Raw genomic sequence first — 25,068 nt, 5'->3', positions numbered from 1 at the left:
GGGTGGAGGGGGCGAGGGGGCGAGGGGTGAGGGGAGGGGGGTGAGGGGGGTGAGGGGGTGAGGGGGAGGGGGGTGAGGGGGGTGAGGGGGAGGGGAGGGGGGTGAGGGGGGTGAGGGGGAGGGGGTGAGGGGGGTGAGGGGGGAGAGGGGGAGGGGGGTGAGGGGGGTGAGGGGGAGGGGGGTGAGGGGGGTGAGGGGGAGGGGGGTGAGGGGGGTGAGGGGGAGGGGGGTGAGGGGGGTGAGGGGGGAGAGGGGGGAGGGGGGTGAGGGGGGTGAGGGGGAGGGGGGTGAGGGGGGTGAGGGGGGTGAGGGGGGGGGGGTGAGGGGGGGTGAGGGGGGGGTGTGGGGGGGGGGGCACCTTCATGGCCTCCTCCAGGGCTGGCAGCGCCTCGTGTCCAGGTCCCGCTGGGCGTTCTGCGCCAGCGACTTGCACTTGGCCTCCTCCAGCGAGATGCGCTCACTGTGAGACACCACGGCCTGTGCAGCAGCGACACAGCGGCAGTGATGACAGTGATGACGACGACAACAACGACGATGACGACGACAATGATGACGACGATGACGACAACAACAATGATGACGACGATGACGACGACGATGACGACGACAATGATGGCGACATCAACAATGATGACGACGATGACGACGACGATGACGACGACAATGATGGCAACGACAACAATGATGACGACGACGACGACGACGACGACGACAATGATGACGACGACGATGACGACGACAATGATGACGACATCAACAATGATGACGACGATGACGACGACATCAACAATGATGACGACGATGACGACGACAATGATGACGACGACAACAATGATGACGACGATGACGACGACAATGACGACGACAATGATGACGACAACAACAATGACGACGACAATGATGACGACGATGACGACGACAACAACAATGACGACGACAATGATGACGACAACAACAATGATGACGACGATGACGACGACGATGACGACGACGATGACGACGACAATGATGACGACATCAACAATGATGACGACGATGACGACGACAACAACAATGACGACGACAATGATGACGACAACAACAATGATGACGACAATGATGACGACAACAACAATGATGACGACGATGACGACGACGACAACAATGATGACGACAATGATGACGACATCAACAATGATGACGACGATGACGACGACAACAACAATGATGACGACGATGATGACGACAACAACAATGATGACGACAATGATGACGACAACAACAATGATGACGACAATGATGACGACATCAACAATGATGACGACAATGATGACGACAACAACAATGACGACGACAATGATGACGACAACAACAATGATGACGACAATGATGACGACAACAACAATGATGACGACAATGATGACGACATCAACAATGATGACGACGATGACGACGACGACAACAATGACGACGACAATGATGACGACAACAACAATGATGACGACAATGATGACGACAACAACAATGATGACGACGATGACGACGACGATGACGACGACAATGATGACGACATCAACAATGATGACGACGATGACGACGACGATGACGACGACAATGATGACGACAACAACAATGATGACGACGATGACGACGACGATGACGACGACAATGATGACGACAACAACAATGATGACGACGATGACGACGACGATGACGACGACAATGATGACGACATCAACAATGATGACGACGATGACGACGACGATGACGACGACAATGATGACGACAACAACAATGATGACGACGATGACGACGACGATGACGACGACAATGATGACGACATCAACAATGATGACGACGATGACGACGACGATGACGACGACAATGATGACGACAACAACAATGATGACGACGATGACGACGACGATGACGACGACAATGATGACGACAACAACAATGATGACGACGATGACGACGACGATGACGACGACAATGATGACGACATCAACAATGATGACGACGATGACGACGACGATGACGACGACAATGATGACGACAACAACAATGATGACGACGATGACGACGACGATGACGACGACAATGATGACGACATCAACAATGATGACGACGATGACGACGACGATGACGACGACAATGATGACGACATCAACAATGATGACGACGATGACGACGACGATGACGACGACAATGATGACGACAACAACAATGATGACGACGATGACGACGACAATGACGACGACAATGATGACGACAACAACAATGATGACGACGATGATGACGACAACAACGACAACAACAACGACAACAACGACAACAACGTCACCCCACCACCCCGCACCTTCTGCTGCTCGTCAGCCTCCCGCTTCTGCTGCACGATCACCACGAGGTACTCCTCGCACTGCCGTTGGAAGTCGGCCACCCGCCGCTTGGCCTCCTCCAGCTGGGCGCGCATGGCCTCCACCTTGCGGCTCGTGTCGTCGATCTTGTGCAGCCCACTGCGAAGCTTGGTCACCTGGTGGCCCAACTCACGGCGCTTCTCTGCCAGCAGCCTGGCCAGAGCGGGGGTGGTGAGGGGTGAGGGGGAGTGGTGAGTGGTGGTGGTGAGTGGTGAGCGGTGGTGGTGAGCGGTGGTGGTGAGGGGTGAGTGGTGAGGGGTGAGTGGTGAGCGGTGGTGGTGCGAAGCTTGGCCACCTGGTGGCCCAACTCACGGCGCTTCTCTGCTAGTAGCCTGGCCAGAGAGGTGGTGGTGAGTGGTGGTGGTGGTGAGGGGGGGGTGGTGAGTGGTGGTGGTGAGCGGTGGTGGTGAGGGGGGGTGGTGAGCGGTGAGGGGGGGTGGTGAGTGGTGGTGGTGAGCGGTGGTGGTGAGGGGGGGGTGGTGAGCGGTGAGGGGGGGGTGGTGAGTGGTGGTGGTGAGCGGTGGTGGTGAGGGGGGGTGGTGAGCGGTGAGTGGTGGTGGTGAGGGGGGGGTGGTGAGCGGCGGTGGTGGTTGTGGTGGTGGTGGTTGTGGTGGTGGTTGTAATCCTGCTGATGCCACTGTTGCTCATGACGACGACGGCTGTGGTGGCGGTGGTGGTGGTGGCGGCGGTGGTGGTGGCGGTGGTGGTTGTGGTGGTGCTTGTGGTGGTGCGGTGCGCCTGCCGCCGTGCCCGCTCACCGCTTGTACCCGCCCACCAGCTCCAGGTAGTTGGTGGGGGTCACGTAGTTGTGCCGCTGCAGCTCCACGAGCATCCGGCGCGAGGAGTCGGCCACGGAGCGGTGCATGGTGACGAACATCTGGGCCACCTTGGCCTGCAGCTGCACGCACGGAGCGGGGACAGCGTCTCTAGCACTGGCTGCTGTCTGTCTCTGTGGGTCTCTGTGTGAGTCTGTTGGTCTCTGTGCGAGTCTGTGGGTCTCTGTGTGTGAGTCTGTGGGTCTCTGTGCGAGTCTGTGGGTCTCTGTGCGAGTCTGTGGGTCTCTGTGTGAGTCTGTGGGTCTCTGTGTGAGTCTATGGGTCTCTGTGCGAGTCTGTGGGTCTCTGTGTGTGAGTCTGTGGGTCTCTGTGCGAGTCTGTGGGTCTCTGTGTGCGAGTCTGTGGGTCTCTGTGTGTGAGTCTGTGGGTCTCTGTGCGAGTCTGTGGGTCTCTGTGTGTGAGTCTGTGGGTCTCTGTGCGAGTCTGTGGGTCTTTGTGTGAGTCTGTGGGTCTCTGTGTGAGTCTGTGGGTCTCTGTATGAGTCTGTGGGTCTCTGTGTGCGAGTCTGTGGGTCTCTGTGTGTGAGTCTGTGGGTCTCTGTGCGAGTCTGTGGGTCTCTGTGTGAGTCTGTGGGTCTCTGTATGAGTCTGTGGGTCTCTGTGTGTGAGTCTGTGGGTCTCTGTGCGAGTCTGTGGGTCTCTGTGTGAGTCTGTGGTTCTCTGTGTGAGTCTACGGGTCTCTGTGCGAGTCTGTGGGTCTCTGTGTGAGTCTGTGGGTCTCTGTGTGTGAGTCTGTGGGTCTCTGTGCGAGTCTGTGGGTCTCTGTGTGAGTCTGTGGGTCTCTGTGTGAGTCTATGGGTCTCTGTGTGAGTCTGTGGGTCTCTGTGTGAGTCTGTGGGTCTCTGTGTGAGTCTGTGGGTCTCTGTGTGAGTCTATGGGTCTCTGTGTGAGTCTGTGGGTCTCTGTGTGAGTCTACGGGTCTCTGTGCGAGTCTGTGGGTCTCTGTGTGAGTCTGTGGGTCTCTGTGTGTGAGTCTGTGGGTTTCTGTGCGAGTCTGTGGGTCTCTGTGTGAGTCTGTGGGTCTCTGTGTGAGTCTATGGGTCTCTGTGTGAGTCTGTGGGTCTCTGTGTGAGTCTGTGGGTCTCTGTGTGAGTCTGTGGGTCTCTGTGCGAGTCTGTGGGTCTCTGTGTGAGTCTATGGGTCTCTGTGTGAGTCTGTGGGTCTCTGTGTGAGTCTGTGGGTCTCTGTGCGAGTCTGTGGGTCTCTGTGTGAGTCTGTGGGTCTCTGTGTGAGTCTGTGGGTCTCTGTGTAAGTATGTGGGTCTCTGTGTGAGTCTATGGGTCTCTATGTTAGTCTATGGGTCTCTATGTGAGTCTGTGGGTCTCTGTGCGAGTCTGTGGGTCTCTGTGTGAGTCTATGGGTCTCTGTGTGAGTCTGTGGGTCTCTGTGTGAGTCTGTGGGTCTCTGTGTGAGTCTGTGGGTCTCTGTGCGAGTCTGTGGGTCTCTGTGTGAGTCTGTGGGTCTCTGTGTGAGTCTGTGGGTCTCTGTGTGAGTCTGTGGGTCTCTGTGTGAGTCTGTGGGTCTCTGTGCGAGTCTGTGGGTCTCTGCGTGAGTCTATGGGTCTCTGTGTGAGTCTGTGGGTCTCTGTGTGAGTCTGTGGGTCTCTATGTGAGTCTATGGGTCTCTGTGTGAGTCTGTGGGTCTCTGTGTAAGTATATGGGTCTCTGTGTGTGAGTCTATGGGTCTCTGTGTGAGTAGTCTATGGGTCTCTATGTGAGTCTGTGGGTCTCTGTGTGAGTCTATGGGTCTCTGTGTGAGTCTATGGGTCTCTGTTTGAGTCTATGGGCCTCTGTGTGAGTCTATGGGTCTCTGTTTGAGTCTATGGGTCTCTATGTGATTCTATGGGTCTCTGTTTGAGTCTATGGGCCTCTGTGTGAGTCTATGGGTCTCTGTGTGAGTCTATGGGTCTCTGTGTGAGTCTATGGGTCTCTGTTTGAGTCTATGGGCCTCTGTGTGAGTCTATGGGTCTCTGTTTGAGTCTATGGGCCTCTGTGTGAGTCTATGGGTCTCTGTTTGAGTCTATGGGTCTCTATGCGAGTCTATGGGTCTCTGTGCGAGTAGTCTATGGGTCTCTGTGTGCAAGTCTATGGGTGTCTGTGTGAGTCTATGAGTCTCTATGTGAGTCTGTGGGTCTCTGTGTGAGTCTGTGGGTCTCTGTGTGAGTCTATGGGTCTCTGTGTGCAAGTCTATGGGTGTCTGTGTGAGTCTATGAGTCTCTATGTGAGTCTGTGGGTCTCTGTGTGAGTCTATGGGTCTCTATGTGAGTCTATGGGTCTCTGTGCAAGTCTATGGGTGTCTGTGTGAGTCTATGAGTCTCTATGTGAGTCTATGTAAGTCTATGAGTCTACGTGTCTCTGTGGAAGTCACCGGTGACGCCGGCTAAAACCGTCAACTCTCAGCCACGAGATTCCCCGGTGTAAAATCGCCGTGGTTCGGGGCCGCCACCGGGACCGCCCGCCGGCACCGGTGACGCCGATTATCTGAGCCGGTGCCGCGACCTCCCCCGAGGATCGACCCCGGCCTCAAACGAGTAACTCGGTGCGGCGCGCGTGTAACCATGGCTCCCGGTGTGAGTCTCCGCAAACCTCTGGGCTGTCGCTGGTGCCATCGGCGGTGCCATCGGCGGTGGTGGTGCCGGTGCCGCCGCTGGTGCCATCGGCGGCGGTGGTGCCGGTGGTGCCGGACGGCGCCGCTCCCTGCAGGCAGCGCTCGGCCACCTCGAGCAGAGCCTCCCGCGGCCACTCCCAGAACCAGTCGATGGTGGTGCAGTTCACCAGCGCCGGGTACTGGCGGATGCGGTTCCTGTGGCACGCGGTCGTCGTTGTCGTCGTCGGCGGCGGCGGCGATGTTAGTGTCGTGGTGGCGGTGGTGGTGGTGGTGGTGGTGTTGGTAGTGGTGGTGATGGTGGTGATGGTGATGGTGGTGGTGGTGATGATGGTGGTGTTGGTAGTGGTGGTGATGATAGTGGTGGTGATGGTGGTGGTGATAGTGGTGGTGGTCGTGGTGATGATGGTGATGGTGGTGGTAGTGGTGGTGATGGTGGTGGTGATCGTGGTGGTGATGGTGGTGGTAATAGTGGTGGTGGTCGTGGTGATGATGGTGATGGTGGTGGTAGTGGTGGTGATGGTGGTGGTGATCGTGGTGGTGATGGTGGTGGTGATAGTGGTGGTGGTCGTGGTGATGATGGTGATGGTGGTGGTAGTGGTGGTGGTAGTGGTGGTGGTCGTGGTGATGATGGTGATGGTGGTGGTAGTGGTGGTGGTGGTGATCGTGGTGGTGATGGTGGTGGTGATAGTGGTGGTGGTCGTGGTGATGATGGTGATGGTAGTGGTGGTGGTGGTGATTGTGGTGGCGATCGTGGTGGTGATGGTGGTGGTGATAGTGGTGGTGGTGGCGGTGGTGATGATGGTGGTGTTGGTAGTGGTGGTGATGGTGGTGGTGATAGTGATGGTGGTCGTGGTGATGATGGTGATGGTGGTGGTGATCGTGGTGGTGATGGTGATGGTGGTATAGGTGGAGGTGATGATGGTCGTGATGGTGACAGTGGTGGTGATGATGATGATGGTGGTGGTGTTGGTGGTGGTGATGATGATGGTGGTGGTGGTGTTGGTGGTGGTGATGATGATGGTGGTGTTGGTGGTGGTGATGATGATGATGGTGGTGATCGTGGTGGTATAGGTGGCGGTGATGATGGTGGTGTTGACGATAGTGGTGGTGGTCGTACTGAGTGAATGTGCGACAAGGGCGATTGCCCCTGTGGGTGGGGGCTGTGGGTGGGGGCTGTGGGTGGGGCTGTGGGTGGGGGCTGTGGGTGGGGGCTGTGGGTGGGGCTGTGGGTGGGGGCTGTGGTGGTGGGGGCTGTGGGTGGGGGCTGTGGGTGGGGGCTGTGGGTGGGGGCTGTGGGTGGGGGCTGTGGGTGGGGGCTGTGGGTGGGGGCTGTGGGTGGGGGCTGTGGGTGGGGGGCTGTGGGTGGGGGCTGTGGGTGGGGGCTGTGGGTGGGGGCTGTGGGTGGGGGGCTGTGGGTGGGGGGTTGTGGGTGGGGGCTGTGGGTGGGGGCTGTGGGTGGGGGCTGTGGGTGGGGGCTGTGGGTGGGGGCTGTGGGTGGGGGCTGTGGGTGGGGGCTGTGGTGGTGGGGGCTGTGGGTGGGGGCTGTGGGTGGGGGCTGTGGTGGTGGGGGCTGTGGGTGGGGGGCTGTGGGTGGGGGCTGTGGTGGTGGGGGCTGTGGGTGGGGGCTGTGGGTGGGGGCTGTGGGTGGGGGGCTTGTGGTGGTGGGGGCTGTGGGTGGGGGGCTGTGGGTGGGGGCTGTGGGTGGTGGGGGCTTGTGGGTGGGGGCTGTGGTGGTGGGGGGCTGTGGGTGGGGGCTGTGGGTGGGGGCTGTGGGTGGGGGCTGTGGGTGGGGGCTGTGGTGGTGGGGGCTGTGGGTGGGGGCTGTGGTGGTGGGGGCTGTGGGTGGGGGCTGTGGGTGGGGGCTGTGGTGGTGGGGGCTGTGGGTGGGGGCTGTAGTGGTGGGGGCTGTGGGTGGGGGCTGTGGGTGGGGGCTGTGGGTGGGGGCTGTGGTGGTGGGGGCTGTGGGTGGGGCTGTGGTGGGGGGCTGTGGTGGTGGGGGCTGTGGTGGTGGGGGCTGTGGGTGGGGGGGGCTGTGGGTGGGGGGCTGTGGGTGGGGGCTGTGGGTGGGGGCTGTGGGTGGGGGCTGTGGGTGGGGGCTGTGGGTGGTGGGGGCTGTGGGTGGGGGGCTGTGGGTGGGGGCTGTGGGTGGGGGCTGTGGTGGTGTGGGGCTGTGGGTGGGGGCTGTAGTGGTGGGGGCTGTGGGTGGGGGCTGTGGGTGGGGGTTGTGGGTGGGGGCTTGTGGTGGTGGGGGCTGTGGGTGGGGGCTGTAGTGGTGGGGGCTGTGGGTGGGGGCTGTGGGTGGGGGCTGTGGTGGTGGGGGCTGTGGTGGTGGGGGCTGTGGGTGGGGGCTGTGGGTGGGGGCTGTGGGTGGGGGCTGTGGGTGGGGGCTGTGGGTGGGGGCTGTGGGTGGGGGGCTGTGGGTGGGGGGCTGTGGGTGGGGGCTCTCGGGGTGGGGGGCGTGGCTGTGGGGGGCGTGGCTGTGGGGGCGTGGCTGTAGGGGGGTGGGGGCGTGGCTGTAGGGGGGTGGGGGCGTGGCTGTAGGGGGGTGGGGGCGTGGCTGTAGGGGGGTGGGGGCGTGGCTGTAGGGGGGGTGGGGTCACGTGTCACCTGAACGAGTCTCCCACGGGACTCATGCACAGCACCAGGTGCAGGTTCTCGCGAACTCGCTCCACGAGGAGCCGGAAGGTTCCCTCGGGGGAGTCGGCAAAGCCGCCCGCCAGCGCCGCCTCCGCTAGCGCCGCTCGCACCTGAGGAGAAGGTGGGGTGGGGGGGGTGGGGGGGTGGGGGGGGGGTGGGGGGGGGGTGGGGGGGGGGGGTGGGGGGGGGGGGTGGGGGGGGGGTGGGGGGGGTGGGGGGGGGTGGGGGGGGGGTGGGGGGGGGTGGGGGGGTGGGGGGGGGTGGGGGGGGGGGTGGGGGGGGGGTGGGGGGGGGGGGTGGGGGGGGGTGGGGGGGGGGGTGGGGGGGCAAGGGAGTGATGACGATGATCAGGGTGCAATTGGTCTCGATGGTGGCTTCACGGTTTGACCTCACCGCTGAGCGTACACCACCACCCTCACCACCCTCACACCCCACCCTCACCCCACTACCCTCACCGCCCTCATCCCACCACCCTCACCACCCTCACCACCCTCACCACCCTCACCCCACCACCCCACCACCCCACCCCACCCCCACCCCACCTGCCCTCACCCCACCGCCCCCCACCCCTCCCTCACCCCCCTCCCTCCTCACCCACCACCCTCACCCCCACCACCCTGACCCCCACCGCCCTCACCCCACCACCCTCACCCCCACCACCCTCACCCCACCGCCCTCACCCCCACCACCCTCACCCCACCGCCCTCACCCCCACCACCCTCACCCCCCTCACCCCTCCTCCTCACCCCACCACCCTCACCCCCGCCGCCCCCCACCCACCCCCACCCCACCTGCCCTCACCCCACACCCTCACCCCCACCACCCTCACCCCCACCACCCTCACAACCCTCACCCCACCACCCCCACCCCACCACTCTCACCCCACCACCCTCACAACCCTCACCCCACCACCCCCACCCCACCGCCCTCACAACCCTCATCCCACCGCCCTCACCGCCCTCACCCCCCTCACCCCACCGCCCTCACAACCCTCACCCCCACCGTCCTCACCGCCCCCACCCCCTCACCCCACCGTCCTCACCCGACCCGTCCTCACCCCTGCGACCTCACCCCTGCGACCTCACCCGCGTGACCCTCACCTGCTCGAACTCCTCGGCCTTGTAGAGGCTGGCACCTCTCCGCTGCTCAGGATGTTGTTGACGTCCTCCAGGAACCCCCTCCGTGGGGGATCTGCGTGTCGGCCAGCAATGAACACAGTGCGGCGGTTCTCCACGCCCGCCTGCCAGTACAGCCGCTTCAGATCTGCGTGCGCGCACGCACGGAGACACACGCACGGAGACATGCACGCACGCACGGAGACACACACACGGAGGGAGACACACGCACACACACGGAGACACACGCACGCACAGAGACACACGCACGGAGACACACGCACGCACGGAGACACACGCACGCACAGAGACACACGCACGCACAGAGACACACGCACGGAGACACACGCACACGCACGGAGACACACGCACGCACAGAGACACACGCACGGAGACACACGCACACGCACGGAGACACGCACGCACGGAGACACACACACGGAGACACACGCACAAGCACGGAGACACACGCACGCATGGAGACACACACACACACACGGAGACACACGCACGGAGACACACGCACACGCACGGAGACAGACACACGCACGGAGACACACGCACACGCACAGAGACACACGCACACGCACGGAGACACGCGCACACGCACGGAGACACACACACACGCACGGAGACACACGCGCACGCACGGAGACACACGCACGCACGGAGACACACACACGGAGACACACGCACAAGCACGGAGACACACGCACGCATGGAGACACACACACACACACGGAGACACACGCACGGAGACACACGCACACGCACGGAGACAGACACACGCACGGAGACACACGCACACGCACGGAGACACACGCACACGCACGGAGACACGCGCACACGCACGGAGACACACACACACGCACGGAGACACACGCGCACGCACGGAGACACACGCACGCACGGAGACACACGCACACGCACGGAGACACACGCACACGCACAGAGACACGCACGCGGAGACACGCACGCACACAGACCCGGGGACTCAGAGACTCATAGACTCACACAGAGACTCATAGACTCACACAGAGACTCATAGACTCACACAGAGACCCGTAGACTCACACAGAGACCCACAGACTCACACAGAGACCCGTAGACTCACACAGAGACTCTTAGACTCACACAGAGACCCATAGACTCACACAGAGACCCGTAGACTCACACAGAGACCCACAGACTCACACAGAGACCCGTAGACTTACACAGAGACTCTTAGACTCACACAGAGACCCGTAGACTCACACAGAGACCCATAGACTCACACAGAGACTCTTAGACTCACACAAAGACCCATAGACTCACACAGAGACCCGTAGACTCACACAGAGACCCACAGACTCACACAGAGACCCGTAGACTCACACAGAGACCCGTAGACTCACACAGAGACTCTTAGACTCACACAGAGACCCGTAGACTCACACAGAGACCCATAGACTCACACAGAGACCCGTAGACTCACACAGAGACCGTAGACTCACACAGAGACCCACAGACTCACACAGAGACCCGTAGACTCACACAGAGACCCGTAGACTCACACAGAGACTCTTAGACTCACACAGAAACCCATAGACTCACACAGAAACCCATAGACTCACACAGAGACTCATAGACTCACACAGAGACCCGTAGACTCACACAGACCCGTAGACTCACACAGAGACCCATAGACTCACACAGAAACCCATAGACTCACACAGAGACCCACAGACTCACACAGAGACCCGTAGACTCACACAGAGACCCGTAGACTCACACAGAGACTCTTTGACTCACACAGAGACCCGTAGACTCACACAGAGACCCATAGACTCACACAGAAACCCATAGACTCACACAGAAACCCATAGACTCACACAGAGACCCACAGACTCACACAGAGACCCGTAGACTCACACAGAGACCTACAGACTCACACAGAGACCCACAGACTCACACACACAGACTCGCACAGAGACCTACAGACTCACACAGAGACCCACAGACTCACACAGAGACCCACAGACTCACACAAAGACTCGTAGACTCACACAGAGACCCGTAGACTCACACAGAGACCCATAGACTCACACAGAGACCCACAGACTCACACAGAGACCCACACACTCACACAGAGACCCAGTGACTTGGTGACCCGGTGATGAACCCTGTGACCCCGTGACTTGGTGACCCGGTGATGAACCCTGTGACACAGTGACTTGGTGACCCGGTGATGAACCCTGTGACCCAATGACTTGGTGACCCGGTGATGAACCCTGTGACCCCGTGACCCCGGTGACCCCCCGGTGACCCCGATGACACCCCGGCCCACCCACCGTCGCGGAACTCCTGCCGCCGGTAGTGCCGCGTGACCTCGATGTGGAAGACGCAGTGGCGGCACAGGAAGGCGGCGAGACGCACCAGGCACTGCCGCCCGCTGCCGCCAATGCCCACCAGGAGCATGTTGCCCCGGGGTTGACGGATCACGCGAACGATTCGCGTCACTGAGGGGGGGAGGGGGGGGGGGAGATCAGGACGCGCGCTCTGACGCCAACACGGTTGATCTTCACCGCTGGTGGGCTAGGAGATGTTGACTTTCCTCGCCCTGGTGCGCAAGAGGTCGTGGGTTGGATCCCGACCCAGACGATGCCTGCTGGTGTATATGTGGAGTTTGCGTGTTTCTCTCTCATCATTATCATCATCACGGTGGCTAGGAGATGTTGACTACCTCGCTTGGTACACAGGAGGTCGTGGGTTTGATCCGACCCTGACGATGCCTGCTGCTGTAGATTTGGAGTGTGTGGGTGTATGTGTGTGTATGTGTGTGCAGGTGTATGTGGGTGTATGTGGGTGCAGTTGTATGTGTGTGTATGTGTGTGCAGGTGTATGTGTGTGTATTTGTGTGCAGGTGTATGTGGGTGTATGTGGGTGGGTGGAGGTGTGTGCAGGTGTATGTGTGTGTATGTGTGTGCAGGTGTATGTGGGTGTATGTGGGTGCAGGTGTATGTGGGTGTATGTGGGTGCAGGTGTATGTGGGTGTATGTGGGTGCAGGTGTATGTGTGTGTATGTGTGTGCAGGTGAATGTGTGTGTATGTGTGTGTAGGTGTATGTGGGTGTATGTGGGTGGGTGCAGGTGGGTGTATGCAGGTGTATGTGGGTGCAGGTGGAGGTGTATGTGTGTGTATATGTGGGTGCGGGTGGGTGTATGTGGGTGTATATGTGTGTATGTGTGTGTATGTGTGTGTATGTGTATGTGTGTGTATGTGTGTGTATGTGTATGTATGTGTATGTGTGTGTATGTGTGTGTATGTGTATGTATGTGTATGTGTGTGTATGTAGGTGTATGTAGGTGTATGTTGGTGTATGTGTGTGTATGTAGGTGTATGTGTGTGTATGTGTGTGTATGTGTATGTTGGTGTATGTGTGTGTATGTAGGTGTATGTGTGTGTATGTGTGTGTATGTGTGTGTATGTGTATGTAGGTGTATGGGTGTGTGTGTGTGGGTGCAGGTGGAGGTGTATGTGTGTGCATGTGTATGTGTGTGTATGTGTGTGCATGTGTATGTGTGTGTATGTGTGTGTATGTGTGTGTATGTAGGTGTATGTGTATGTGGGTGCAGGTGTATGTGTGTGTATGTGTGTGTATGTAGGTGTATGTGGGTGTATGTGTGTGTATGTGTGTATATGTAGGTGTATGTGTATGTGGGTGTATGTGTGTGCAGGTGTATGTGTGTGTATGTGTGTGTATGTGGGTGTATGTGTGTGTATGTGTGTGTATGTAGGTGTATGTGTGTGTATGTGTGTGTATGTAGGTGTATGTGGGTGTATGTGTGTGTATGTGTGTATATGTAGGTGTATGTGTATGTGGGTGTATGTGTGTGCAGGTGTATGTGTGTGTATGTGTGTGTATGTGGGTGTATGTGTGTGCAGGTGTATGTGTGTGTATGTGTGTGTATGTGGGTGTATGTGTGTGTATGTGTGTGTATGTGTATGTGTGTGTATGTGTGTGTGTGTGTATGTGTGTGTATGTGTGTGTATGTGTGTGTATGTGTGTGTATGTGTGTGTATGTGGGTATATGTAGGTGTATGTGTGTGTATGTAGGTGTATGTGTGTGTATGTGTGTGTATGTGTGTGTATGTGTGTGTATGTGGGTGTATGTGGGTGTATGTGGGTGTGTGCGGGTGGGTGTATGTGTGTATATGTGTGTGTATGTGTGTGTATGTGGGTGTATGTGTATGTGTGTGTATGTGTGTGTATGTGTGTGTATGTATGTGGGTGTATGTGTGTATATGTATGTGCATGTGGGTGTATGTGTGTGTATGTGTGTGTATGTGTGTGTATGTGTATGTGTGTGTATGTGTGTGTATGTGTGTGTATGTGTGTGTATGTGTGTGTATGTGTGTGTATGTGTGTGTATGTAGGTGTATGTGTGTGTATGTAGGTGTATGTGTGTGTATGTAGGTGTATGTGTGTGCAGGTGTATGTAGGTGTATGTGTGTACAGGTGTATGTAGGTGTATGTGTGTGTGTATGTGTGTGTATGTAGGTGTATGTGTGTGTATGTAGGTGTATGTGTGTGTATGTGTGTGCAGGTGTATGTGTGTGTATGTGTGTGTATGTGTGTGTATGTGTGTGTATGTAGGTGTATGTGTGTGCAGGTGTATGTGTGTGTATGTGTGTGTATGTGTGTGTATGTAGGTGTATGTAGGTGTATGTGTGTGCAGGTGTATGTGTGTGTATGTGTGTGTATGTGTGTGTATGTAGGTGTATGTGGGTGTATGCGGGTGTGTGCGGGTGGGTGTATCCGTGCCCACCCACCGTGCTCGATGGCGTCACGAAACAGCGTGAGGCTCATGGGCAGCGCGCCGGGACTCCGGTTGTAATCCTCCAGCTGCTGTTCCATGAAAACCCGCAGCGCTTGGAAGTCCGTGATGTCCTCATACACCCCGTCCCGCATGAAGTCTCCTTCACAACGTGGGGGGGGGGGGGGGTCAGTGGGTCACGGTGGGGGTCAGATGGTCAGAGTGGTGGTCAGAGGGTCAGGGTGGTGGTCAGATGGTCAGGGTGGTGGTCAGATGGTCAGGGTGGTGGTCAGATGGTCAGGGTGGTGGTCAGATGATCAGGGTGGTGGTCAGATGGTCAGGGTGGTGGTCAGATGGTCAGAGTGGTGGTCAGGGTGGTGGTCAGATGGTCAGAGTGGTGGTCAGAGGGTCAGGGTGGTGGTCAGATGGTCAGGGTGGTGGTCAGATGGTCAGGGTGGTGGTCAGATGGTCAGAGTGGTGGTCAGATGGTCAGGGTGGTGGTCAGATGGTCAGGGTGGTGGTCAGATGGTCAGGGTGGTGGTCAGATGGTCAGGGTGGTGGTCAGATGGTCAGGGTGGTGGTCAGATGGTCAGGGTGGTGGTCAGATGGTCAGGGTGGTGGTCAGATGGTCAGTGGCTCAGGGTGGTAGTCAGAGGGTCAGATGCTCAGGGTGATGGTCAGAGGGTAGGGTGATGGTCAGAGGGTCAGAGGGTCAGGGTGAAGGTTCAGAGGGTCAGGGTGGCGCTGTGCGTGGGTGCTCCTGGCTGCTGCACAAACAGACAAAGATCCCCCGTATAGCCTGCACAGACAGGTCGGGGCAAGTGCCGTTCGCGATCACCCACGAAGGCCGGCGCTTTGGCACGCGGGGCACGTGGGTGGCCTTCACACACCACGCCCACACGCACCGGGGACTCGTTTGAGGCCGAGTCGACCTAGGGGAGGAGGCACCAGGGTCCCGGTTCCGGCCTTCACAGGCGCTCGCTAACAGCACTTGCCCCAAGCTGACTGTTACAGGCTACACGGGGGACCTTTGTCTTTGTGTGTGTGTGGGGGGGTTGGTGGACTTGCCGACGAGCGGTACCAGTGGCGTGGTGGGGCTGGCCGCCCCACCCCCTCCTGGTGTGACACTGTGCCGGCCTTCACAGGCGCCAGTCAGATGTCAACTGTTCGCCTGCCCAAAATCCGCCGTGCGCACCACCACCACCGCACTACCACCACCGCACTACCACCACCACCGCACCACCACCACTGCACTACCACCACCACCGCACCACCACCTCCGCACCACCACCTCCGCACCACCACCTTCGCACCACCACCGCACCACCACCACACCGCACCACCACCACACCACCACCACACCGCACCACCACCGACGCACCACCACCGCACCACCACCGCACCGCACCACCACCACACCATCACCGCTCCACACTACCGCACCGCCACCGCTCCACACCACCGCACCGCCACCACCACCACCACACCGCAACCACCACCACCGCACCACCACCACCACCACCACACCGCAACCACCACCACCGCACCACCACCACCACCACCGCAACCACCACCACCGCACCACCACCAACAACTCACCGAAGATGGGCGGCTGCCGGCTGGGGCACAGGTTGTGGTAGGTGAGGTCGAAGGTGGCGGCGAGCTGCTCGCTCAGCAGGCCCGTGAAGGCCTCGGCGTCGCGCACGTCCACCAGGCGGTCAGAGAACACCCTGGGGCAGCCGCAGGCCTCGTCAGCGGCAGTAGCAGTGGTGGTGGTGGTAGTGGTGGTAGTATCAGTAGTAGTGGTGGTAGTAGTAGTAGTGGTGGTAGTAGTAGTGGTAGTAGTGGTGGTAGTATCAGTAGAAGTGGTGGTAGTAGTAGTGGTAGTAGTGGTAGTAGTAGTGGTGGTAGTATCAGTAGAAGTGGTGGTAGTAGTAGTGGTGGTAGTGGTAGTAGTAGTGGTGGTAGTATCAGTAGTAGTGGTGGTAGTAGTAGTGGTAGTAGTGGTAGTAGTAGTGGTAGTAGTGGTAGTAGTAGTGGTGGTAGTGGTAGTAGTAGTGGTGGTAGTAGTAGTGGTAGTAGTGGTGGTAGTATCAGTAGTAGTGGTGGTAGTAGTAGTGGTAGTAGTGGTAGTAGTAGTGGTAGTAGTGGTAGTAGTAGTGGTGGTAGTGGTAGTAGTAGTGGTGGTAGTAGTAGTGGTAGTAGTGGTGGTAGTATCAGTAGTAGTGGTGGTAGTGGTAGTAGTGGTAGTAGTGGTAGTAGTGGTGGTAGTAGTGGTAGTAGTAGTAGTAGTGGTAGTAGTGGTAGTAGTAGTGGTAGTAGTGGTAGTAGTAGTGGTAGTAGTGGTGGTAGTGGTGGTAGTGGTGGTAGTAGTGGTGGTAGTAGTGGTAGTAGTAGTAGTAGTGGTAGTAGTGGTAGTAGTAGTGGTAGTAGTGGTAGTAGTAGTGGTAGTAGTGGTGGTAGTGGTGGTAGTAGTGGTGGTAGTAGTGGTGGTAGTAGTGGTAGTAGTAGTAGTAGTGGTAGTAGTGGTGGTAGTAGTGGTAGTAGTGGTAGTAGTAGTGGTAGTGGTAGTAGTAGTGGTAGTAGTAGTAGTGGTAGTAGTAGTGGTGGTAGTGGTGGTAGTAGTAGTGGTGGTAGTGGTAGTAGTGGTAGTAGTAGTAGTGGTAGTAGTAGTGGTAGTGGTAGTAGTAGTGGTAGTAGTAGTAGTGGTAGTAGTAGTGGTAGTAGTGGTGGTAGTAGTAGTGGTGGTAGTGGTAGTAGTGGTAGTAGTAGTAGTGGTAGTAGTGGTAGTAGTAGTAGTGGTAGTAGTGGTAGTAGTAGTGGTGGTAGTGGTAGTAGTAGTGGTAGTGGTAGTAGTAGTGGTAGTAGTAGTAGTAGTGGTAGTAGTGGTGGTAGTAGTAGTGGTGGTAGTGGTAGTAGTGGTAGTAGTAGTAGTGGTAGTAGTGGTAGTAGTAGTGGTAGTAGTGGTAGTAGTGGTAGTAGTAGTAGTGGTAGTAGTGGTAGTAGTAGTGGTAGTAGTGGTAGTAGTGGTAGTAGTAGTAGTGGTAGTAGTGGTGGTAGTAGTAGTGGTGGTAGTGGTAGTAGTGGTAGTAGTAGTAGTGGTAGTAGTGGTAGTAGTAGTGGTAGTAGTGGTAGTAGTGGTAGTAGTAGTAGTAGTGGTAGTAGTGGTAGTAGTAGTAGTAGTGGTAGTAGTGGTAGTAGTGGTGGTAGTGGTAGTAGTGGTAGTAGTAGTGGTGGTAGTGGTAGTAGTGGTAGTAGTAGTAGTGGTAGTAGTGGTGGTAGTAGTAGTGGTGGTAGTGGTAGTAGTGGTAGTAGTGGTAGTAGTGGTAGTAGTGGTAGTAGTAGTAGTAGTGGTAGTAGTGGTAGTAGTAGTGGTAGTAGTGGTAGTAGTAGTGGTAGTGGTGGTAGTAGTGGTAGTAGTAGTGGTAGTAGTAGTGGTAGTAGTGGTAGTAGTGGTAGTAGTGGTAGTAGTAGTGGTAGTAGTAGTGGTAGTGGTGGTAGTAGTGGTAGTAGTAGTGGTAGTGGTAGTAGTAGTGGTAGTAGTGGTAGTAGTGGTAGTAGTGGTAGTAGTAGTGGTAGTAGTAGTAGTAGTGGTAGTAGTGGTGGTAGTAGTAGTGGTGGTAGTGGTAGTAGTGGTAGTAGTAGTAGTGGTAGTAGTGGTAGTAGTAGTGGTAGTAGTAGTGGTAGTAGTGGTAGTAGTAGTGGTAGTAGTAGTAGTAGTGGTAGTAGTGGTGGTAGTAGTAGTGGTGGTAGTGGTAGTAGTGGTAGTGGTAGTAGTGGTAGTAGTGGTAGTAGTGGTAGTAGTAGTGGTAGTAGTGGTAGTAGTGGTAGTAGTGGTAGTAGTAGTGGTAGTAGTGGTAGTAGTAGTGGTAGTAGTGGTAGTAGTGGTAGTAGTGGTAGTAGTAGTGGTAGTAGTGGTAGTAGTAGTGGTAGTAGTGGTAGTAGTAGTGGTAGTAGTGGTAGTGGTAGTAGTGGTGGTAGTAGTGGTAGTAGTGGTAGTAGTGGTGGTAGTAGTAGTGGTAGTAGTAGTGGTAGTAGTGGTAGTAGTAGTGGTAGTAGTAGTGGTAGTAGTGGTAGTAGTAGTGGTAGTAGTGGTAGTAGTAGTGGTAGTAGTGGTAGTAGTAGTGGTAGTAGTAGTGGTAGTAGTGGTAGTAGTATCAGTAGTAGTGGTAGTAGTGGTAGTAGTGGTAGTAGTGGTAGTAGTGGTAGTAGTATCAGTAGTAGTGGTAGTAGTGGTAGTAGTGGTAGTAGTGGTAGTAGTGGTAGTAGTATCAGTAGTAGTGGTAGTAGTGGTAGTAGTGGTAGTGGTAGTAGTATCAGTAGTAGTAGTAGTAGTGGTAGTAGTGGTAGTGGTGGTAGTAGTGGTAGTAGTAGTGGTAGTAGTAGTGGTAGTCGTAGTGGTAGTAGTAGTGGTAGTAGTAGTAGTAGTAGTGGTAGTAGTGGTAGTAGTAGTGGTAGTAGTGGTAGTAGTAGTGGTAGTAGTGGTGGTAGTAGTGGTAGTAGTGGTAGTAGTGGTAGTGGTAGTAGTGGTAGTAGTAGTGGTAGTAGTGGTAGTAGTAGTGGTAGTAGTGGTAGTAGTAGTAGTGGTAGTAGTAGTGGTAGTAGTAGTGGTAGTAGTGGTAGTAGTGGTAGTAGTGGTAGTAGTGGTAGTAGTAGTGGTAGTAGTGGTAGTAGTGGTAGTAGTGGTAGTAGTGGTGGTAGTAGTAGTAGTAGTGGTAGTAGTGGTGGTAGTAGTAGTAGTAGTAGTGGTAGTAGTGGTAGTAGTGGTAGTAGTAGTGGTAGTAGTAGTAGTAGTGGTAGTAGTAGTGGTAGTAGTAGTAGTAGTAGTGGTAGTAGTGGTAGTAGTGGTAGTAGTAGTAGTAGTAGTGGTAGTAGTAGTAGTAGTGGTGGTAGTAGTGGTAGTAGTAGTGGTAGTAGTAGTAGTAGTGGTAGTAGTAGTGGTAGTAGTAGTAGTAGTAGTGGTAGTAGTAGTGGTAGTAGTAGTAGTAGTGGTAGTAGTAGTAGTAGTGGTAGTAGTAGTGGTAGTAGTAGTAGTAGTGGTAGTAGTAGTGGTAGTAGTAGTAGTGGTAGTAGTGGTAGTAGTAGTAGTAGTGGTAGTAGTAGTAGTAGTGGTAGTAGTAGTAGTAGTAGTGGTAGTAGTGGTAGTAGTAGTGGTAGTAGTGGTAGTAGTAGTGGTAGTAGTGGTAGTAGTGGTAGTAGTGGTAGTAGTAGTGGTAGTAGTGGTAGTAGTGGTAGTGGTGGTAGTAGTAGTGGTAGTAGTGGTAGTAGTGGTAGTAGTGGTAGTAGTAGTGGTAGTAGTGGTAGTAGTGGTAGTGGTGGTAGTAGTAGTGGTAGTAGTGGTAGTAGTGGTAGTGGTGGTAGTAGTAGTGGTAGTAGTGGTAGTAGTGGTAGTAGTGGTAGTAGTAGTGGTAGTAGTAGTGGTAGTAGTGGTAGTAGTGGTAGTGGTGGTAGTAGTAGTGGTAGTAGTGGTAGTAGTGGTAGTAGTAGTGGTAGTAGTGGTAGTAGTGGTAGTGGTGGTAGTAGTAGTGGTAGTAGTGGTAGTAGTAGTGGTAGTAGTAGTGGTAGTAGTGGTAGTGGTGGTAGTAGTAGTGGTAGTAGTGGTAGTAGTAGTGGTAGTAGTCGTAGTGGTAGTAGTAGTAGTAGTGGTAGTAGTGGTGGTAGTAGTAGTGGTGGTAGTGGTAGTAGTGGTAGTAGTGGTAGTAGTGGTAGTAGTGGTAGTAGTATCAGTAGTAGTGGTAGTAGTGGTAGTAGTAGTAGTGGTAGTGGTGGTAGTAGTGGTAGTAGTAGTGGTAGTAGTAGTGGTAGTCGTAGTGGTAGTAGTAGTGGTAGTAGTAGTGGTAGTAGTGGTAGTAGTGGTAGTAGTATCAGTAGTAGTGGTAGTAGTGGTAGTAGTGGTAGTGGTAGTAGTGGTAGTAGTAGTAGTGGTAGTGGTGGTAGTAATAGCAGTAGCACCATCAGCATTCGCACCACCATAATCATCAGCAATAGTGTCAGCATCAGGCTGGTGGCGTTGGTGGTGTTGGTGTTTGTGGTGTAGGTGGTGTTGGTGAGGCTGGTGAGGTTGGTGGTGTTGGTGGTGTTGGTGGTGTTGGTGAGGCTGGTGGTGTTGGTGGTGTTGGTGGTGTTGGTGGTGTTGGTGAGGCTGGTGGTGTTGGTGGTGTTGGTGGTGTTGGTGGTGTTGGTGAGGCTGGTGAGGTTGGTGGTGTTGGTGGTGTTGGTGGTGTTGGTGGTGTTGGTGAGGCTGGTGGTGTTGGTGGTGTTGGTGGTGTTGGTGGTGTTGTTGGTGTTTGTGGTGTTGGTGGTGTAGGTGGTGTTGGTGAGGCTGGTGAGGTTGGTGGTGTTGGTGGTGTTGGTGGTGTTGGTGGTGTTTGTGGTGTTGGTGGTGTAGGTGGTGTTGGTGAGGCTGGTGAGGTTGGTGGTGTTGGTGGTGTTGGTGGTGTTTGTGGTGTTGGTGGTGTAGGTGGTGTTTGTGGTGTTGGTGGTGTAGGTGGTGTTGGTGAGGCTGGTGAGGTTGGTGGTGTTGGTGAGGCTGGTGAGGTTGGTGGTGTTGGTGGTGTTTGTGGTGTTGGTGGTGTTTGTGGTGTTGGTGGTGTAGGTGGTGTTGGTGAGGCTGGTGAGGTTGGTGGTGTTGTTGGTGTTGTTGGTGTTGGTGGTGTTGGTGGTGTTGTTGGTGTTTGTGGTGTTGGTGGTGTAGGTGGTGTTGGTGAGGCTGGTGAGGTTGGTGGTGTTGGTGGTGTTGGTGGTGTTGGTGGTGTTTGTGGTGTTGGTGGTGTAGGTGGTGTTGGTGGTGTTGGTGGTGTAGGTGGTGTTGGTGAGGCTGGTGACGTTGGTGGTGTTGGTGAGGCTGGTGAGGTTGGTGGTGTTGGTGGTGTTGGTGGTGTTTGTGGTGTTGGTGGTGTAGGTGGTGTTTGTGGTGTTGGTGGTGTAGGTGGTGTTGGTGAGGCTGGTGACGTTGGTGGTGTTGGTGAGGCTGGTGAGGTTGGTGGTGTTGGTGGTGTTGGTGGTGTTGGTGGTGTTGTTGGTGTTTGTGGTGTTGGTGGTGTAGGTGGTGTTGGTGAGGCTGGTGAGGTTGGTGGTGTTGGTGGTGTTGGTGGTGTTGGTGGTGTTGTTGGTGGTGTTGGTGGTGTTGGTGGTGTTGGTGTTGTTGGTGGTGTTGGTGTTGTTGGTGGTGGTGTTGGTGTTGGTGGTGTTGTTGGTGTTGGTGGTGTTGGTGGTGGTGTTGGTGGTGTTGTTGGTGGTGTTGGTGGTGTTGGTCAGGCTGGCGGTGTTGGTGGTGTTTGTGGTGTTGGTGGTGTAGGTGGTATTGGTGAGGCTGGTGAGGTTGGTGGTGTTGTTGGTGTTGGTGGTGTTGTTGGTGGTGTTGGTGGTGTTGTTGGTGGTGTTGGTGGTGTTGGTGGTGTTGGTCAGGCTGGCGGTGCTGGTGGTGTTTGTGGTGTTGGTGGTGTAGGTGGTGTTGGTGAGGCTGGTGAGGTTGGTGGTGTTGTTGGTGTTGGTGGTGTTGGTGGTGTTGGTGGTGTTGGTCAGGCTGGCGGTGCTGGTGGTGGTGGTGGTGTTGGCGAGGTTGGTGAGGCTCGTGGTGTTGGTGGTGTTGGTGGTGTTGGTGGTGTTGGTGGTGTTGGTGAGGCTGGTGGTGTTGGTGGTGGTGTTGTTGGTGGTGTTGTTGGTGGTGTTGTTGTTGGTGGTGTTGTTGGTGTTGGTGGTGTTGGTGGTGTTGTTGGTGGTGTTGTTGGTGGTGGTGTTGGTGAGGCCGGACTGCCACTCACCTGAAACATTCGTGCACCCAGAGCCTGGCGATGCTCGCCCTGCTGTCGTGGGAGTCCTTGTGAGCACGCAGCATCCCCTGGAAGACCTGCACCACCATCACCACCATCACCATCACCACCATCATCATCATCACCATCATCATCACTAGTACCATCACCATCATCATCATCACCACCATCACTAGTACCATCATCATCACCATCATCATCATCATCATCACTAGTACCATCACCACCATCATCATCACTATCATCATCATCATCATCACCATCACCACCATCATCATCATCACCAGCACCACCATCACCACCACCATCATCACCATCATCATCATCACCATCATCATCACCACCATCACCACCATCACCATCATCACTAGCACCACCATCATCACTAGCACCACCATCATCACCATCACCATCATCATCACTAGCACCATCATCATCATCACCACCATCACCACCATCACTAGTACCATCACCATCACCACCATCATCATCACCATCACCACGGCACCATCACAGCGCCATCTCACTGCTGATGATGATGCTGATGATGATGCTGATGCTGCTACTGCTGATGATGCTGCTGCTGATGACTAAATCACCTTGGAGATGTCCCTGAGGTTGAAGAGGTAGTGGATCCTACTGCTGATGATGCTGATGATGATCCTACTGCTAATGATGATGCTGATGATGATCCTACTGCTAATGATGATGCTGATGATGATCCTACTGCTGATGATGATGCTGATGATGATCCTACTGCTGATGATGATGCTGATGATGATCCTACTGCTGATGATGATGCTGATGATGATCCTACTGCTGATGATGATGCTGATGATGATCCTACTGCTGATGATGATGCTGATGATGATCCTACTGCCAATGATGATGCTGATGATGATCCTACTGCTAATGATGATGCTGATGATGATCCTACTGCTGATGATGATGCTGATGATGATCCTACTGCTAATGATGATGCTGATGATGATCCTACTGCTGATGATGATGCTGATGATGATCCTACTGCTGATGATGATGCTGATGATGATCCTACTGCTAATGATGATGCTGATGATGATCCTACTGCTGATGATGATACTGATGATGATCCTACTGCTAATGATGATACTGATGATGATCCTACTGCCAATGATGATGCTGATGATGATCCTACTGCTGATGATGATGCTGATGATGATCCTACTGCTGATGATGATGCTGATGATGATCCTACTGCTGATGATGATACTGATGATGATCCTACTGCTGATGATGATGCTGATGATGATCCTACTGCTAATGATGATGCTGATGATGATCCTACTGCTGATGATGATGCTGATGATGATCCTACTGCCAATGATGATGCTGATGATGATCCTACTGCTGATGATGATGCTGATGATGATCCTACTGCTGATGATGATGCTGATGATGATCCTACTGCTGATGATGATGCTGATGATGATCCTACTGCTGATGATGATGCTGATGATGATCCTACTGCTGATGATGATGCTGATGATGATCCTACTGCTGATGATGATGCTGATGATGATCCTACTGCTGATGATGATGCTGATGATGATCCTACTGCTAATGATGATGCTGATGATGATCCTACTGCTGATGATGATGCTGATGATGATGATCCTACTGCTGATGATGCTGATGATGCTGCTACTGCTGATGATGATGCTGCTGATGATCCTACTGCTGATGCTGCTGCTGATGCTGATGTAGCTGATGACTAAATCACCTTGGAGATGTCCCTGAGGTTGAAGAGGTAGTGGATCCTACTGCTGATGATACTGATGCTGCTCCTACTGCTGATGATCCTACTGATGATGCTGATGATGCTACTGCTGCTGCTGATGATGATCCTACTGCTGATGATCCTACTGCTGATGATGCTGATGGTACTGCTGATGATGCTGCTGATGATACTGATGATGATCCTACTGCTGATGATCCTACTACTGATGCTGCTGATGATGATCCTACAGATGATGCTGATGTTGATGTAGATGATGATGACTAAATCACCTTGGAGATGTCCCTGAGGTTGAAGAGGTAGTGGGTCCTACTACTGATGATGCTGATGATGATGCTGATGATGATGCTGATGATGCTGATGATGCTGCTGATGCTGCTGATGACTACATCACCTTGGCGATGTCCCTGAGGTTGAACAGGTCCTACTACTGATGATGCTGATGATGCTGATGATGATGCTGATGATGATGCTGATGATGCTGATGATGCTGCTGATGCTGCTGATGACTACATCACCTTGGCGATGTCCCTGAGGTTGAACAGGTCCTACTACTGATGATGCTGATGATGCTGATGATGATGCTGATGATGATGCTGATGATGCTGCTGATGATGCTGCTGATGACTACATCACCTTGGCGATGTCCTTGAGGTTGAACAGGTCCTACTACTGATGATGTTGATGATGATGCTGATGATGATGCTGCTGATGCTGATGATGCTGCTGATGACTACATCACCTTGGCGATGTCCCTGAGGTTGAACAGGTAGTGGGTCTTGTTGGGCGTGGGAAGGAAGCGCGCCACCACGGCGCCGTACAGCTGCACCGTGGCCGCCGTGGCCACCCCGGCCAGAGGCCTCACCTCCTCATCCAAGTCCTGCAGCTTCTGGCTGAGCAGCGTGCCGAAGATGCCGGCGATTTGCTCGTTCTGAGCGACAGAGAGAGGAGCCGAGGGTGAGTGTTTGTGTTGTATACTACACACTACACTACACACTACACTACACACTACACTATACACTACACTACACACTACACTACACACTACACTACATCCAAGTCCTGCAGCTTCTGGCTGAGCAGCGTGCCGAAGATGCCGGCGATTTGCTCGTTCTGAGCGACAGAAAGAGGAG

At 54.9% G+C, this 25,068-nt stretch overlaps 2 protein-coding genes across 2 annotated transcripts; both read right to left on the bottom strand.

The window, feature by feature from the left end:
* Positions 1–360: 360 nt before the first annotated feature.
* Positions 361–8,569, bottom strand: LOC144955038 (dynein axonemal heavy chain 2-like). Its single transcript, XM_078885383.1, has 5 exons — positions 8,446–8,569; positions 5,817–6,033; positions 3,155–3,294; positions 2,339–2,549; positions 361–477 (listed from the first exon to the last, which is right to left on the bottom strand). The coding sequence occupies exons 1-5, from the start codon at positions 8,469–8,471 to the stop codon at positions 361–363; spliced, it is 711 nt and encodes a 236-aa protein (XP_078741509.1). The 5' UTR covers positions 8,472–8,569.
* On the bottom strand, positions 8,467–24,861 carry LOC144955037 (dynein axonemal heavy chain 2-like). The gene is made up of 7 exons (XM_078885382.1): positions 24,678–24,861; positions 22,150–22,235; positions 15,986–16,116; positions 14,403–14,549; positions 11,921–12,088; positions 9,576–9,738; positions 8,467–8,585 (listed from the first exon to the last, which is right to left on the bottom strand). Exons 2-7 carry the CDS (start codon positions 22,221–22,223, stop codon positions 8,570–8,572), a joined length of 699 nt encoding a protein of 232 aa, XP_078741508.1. The 5' UTR covers positions 22,224–22,235; positions 24,678–24,861; the 3' UTR covers positions 8,467–8,569.
* Positions 24,862–25,068: the final 207 nt, after the last annotated feature.

The sequence above is a fragment of the Lampetra fluviatilis genome, unplaced genomic scaffold (genome assembly GCF_964198595.1).
Source record: "Lampetra fluviatilis unplaced genomic scaffold, kcLamFluv1.1 SCAFFOLD_1155, whole genome shotgun sequence".
Taxonomy (NCBI): Eukaryota; Metazoa; Chordata; class Hyperoartia; order Petromyzontiformes; family Petromyzontidae; genus Lampetra; species Lampetra fluviatilis.
This window is presented reverse-complemented; position numbering and strand designations above follow the sequence as displayed.

Excerpts from the sequence above, each read along its gene's own strand:
- LOC144955037 (XM_078885382.1), bottom strand. The coding sequence starts at position 22,223 with ATGCTGCGTGCTCACAAGGACTCCCACGACAGCAGGGCGAGCATCGCC. Across the intron at positions 16,117-22,149 it reads TGGGTGCACGAATGTTTCAG|GGTGTTCTCTGACCGCCTGG; the intron begins GTGAGTGGCAGT and ends CGGCTGCCCCAG. Across the intron at positions 12,089-14,402 it reads TCGTGACGCCATCGAGCACG|TGACGCGAATCGTTCGCGTG; the intron begins GTGGGTGGGCAC and ends TCCCCCCCTCAG.
- LOC144955038 (XM_078885383.1), bottom strand. The coding sequence starts at position 8,471 with ATGAGTCCCGTGGGAGACTCGTTCAG. Across the intron at positions 3,295-5,816 it reads GCACCAGCGACAGCCCAGAG|CTGCAGGCCAAGGTGGCCCA; the intron begins GTTTGCGGAGAC and ends CCGTGCGTGCAG. Across the intron at positions 2,550-3,154 it reads CTGGTGGGCGGGTACAAGCG|GCTGCTGGCAGAGAAGCGCC; the intron begins GTGAGCGGGCAC and ends CGCTCTGGCCAG.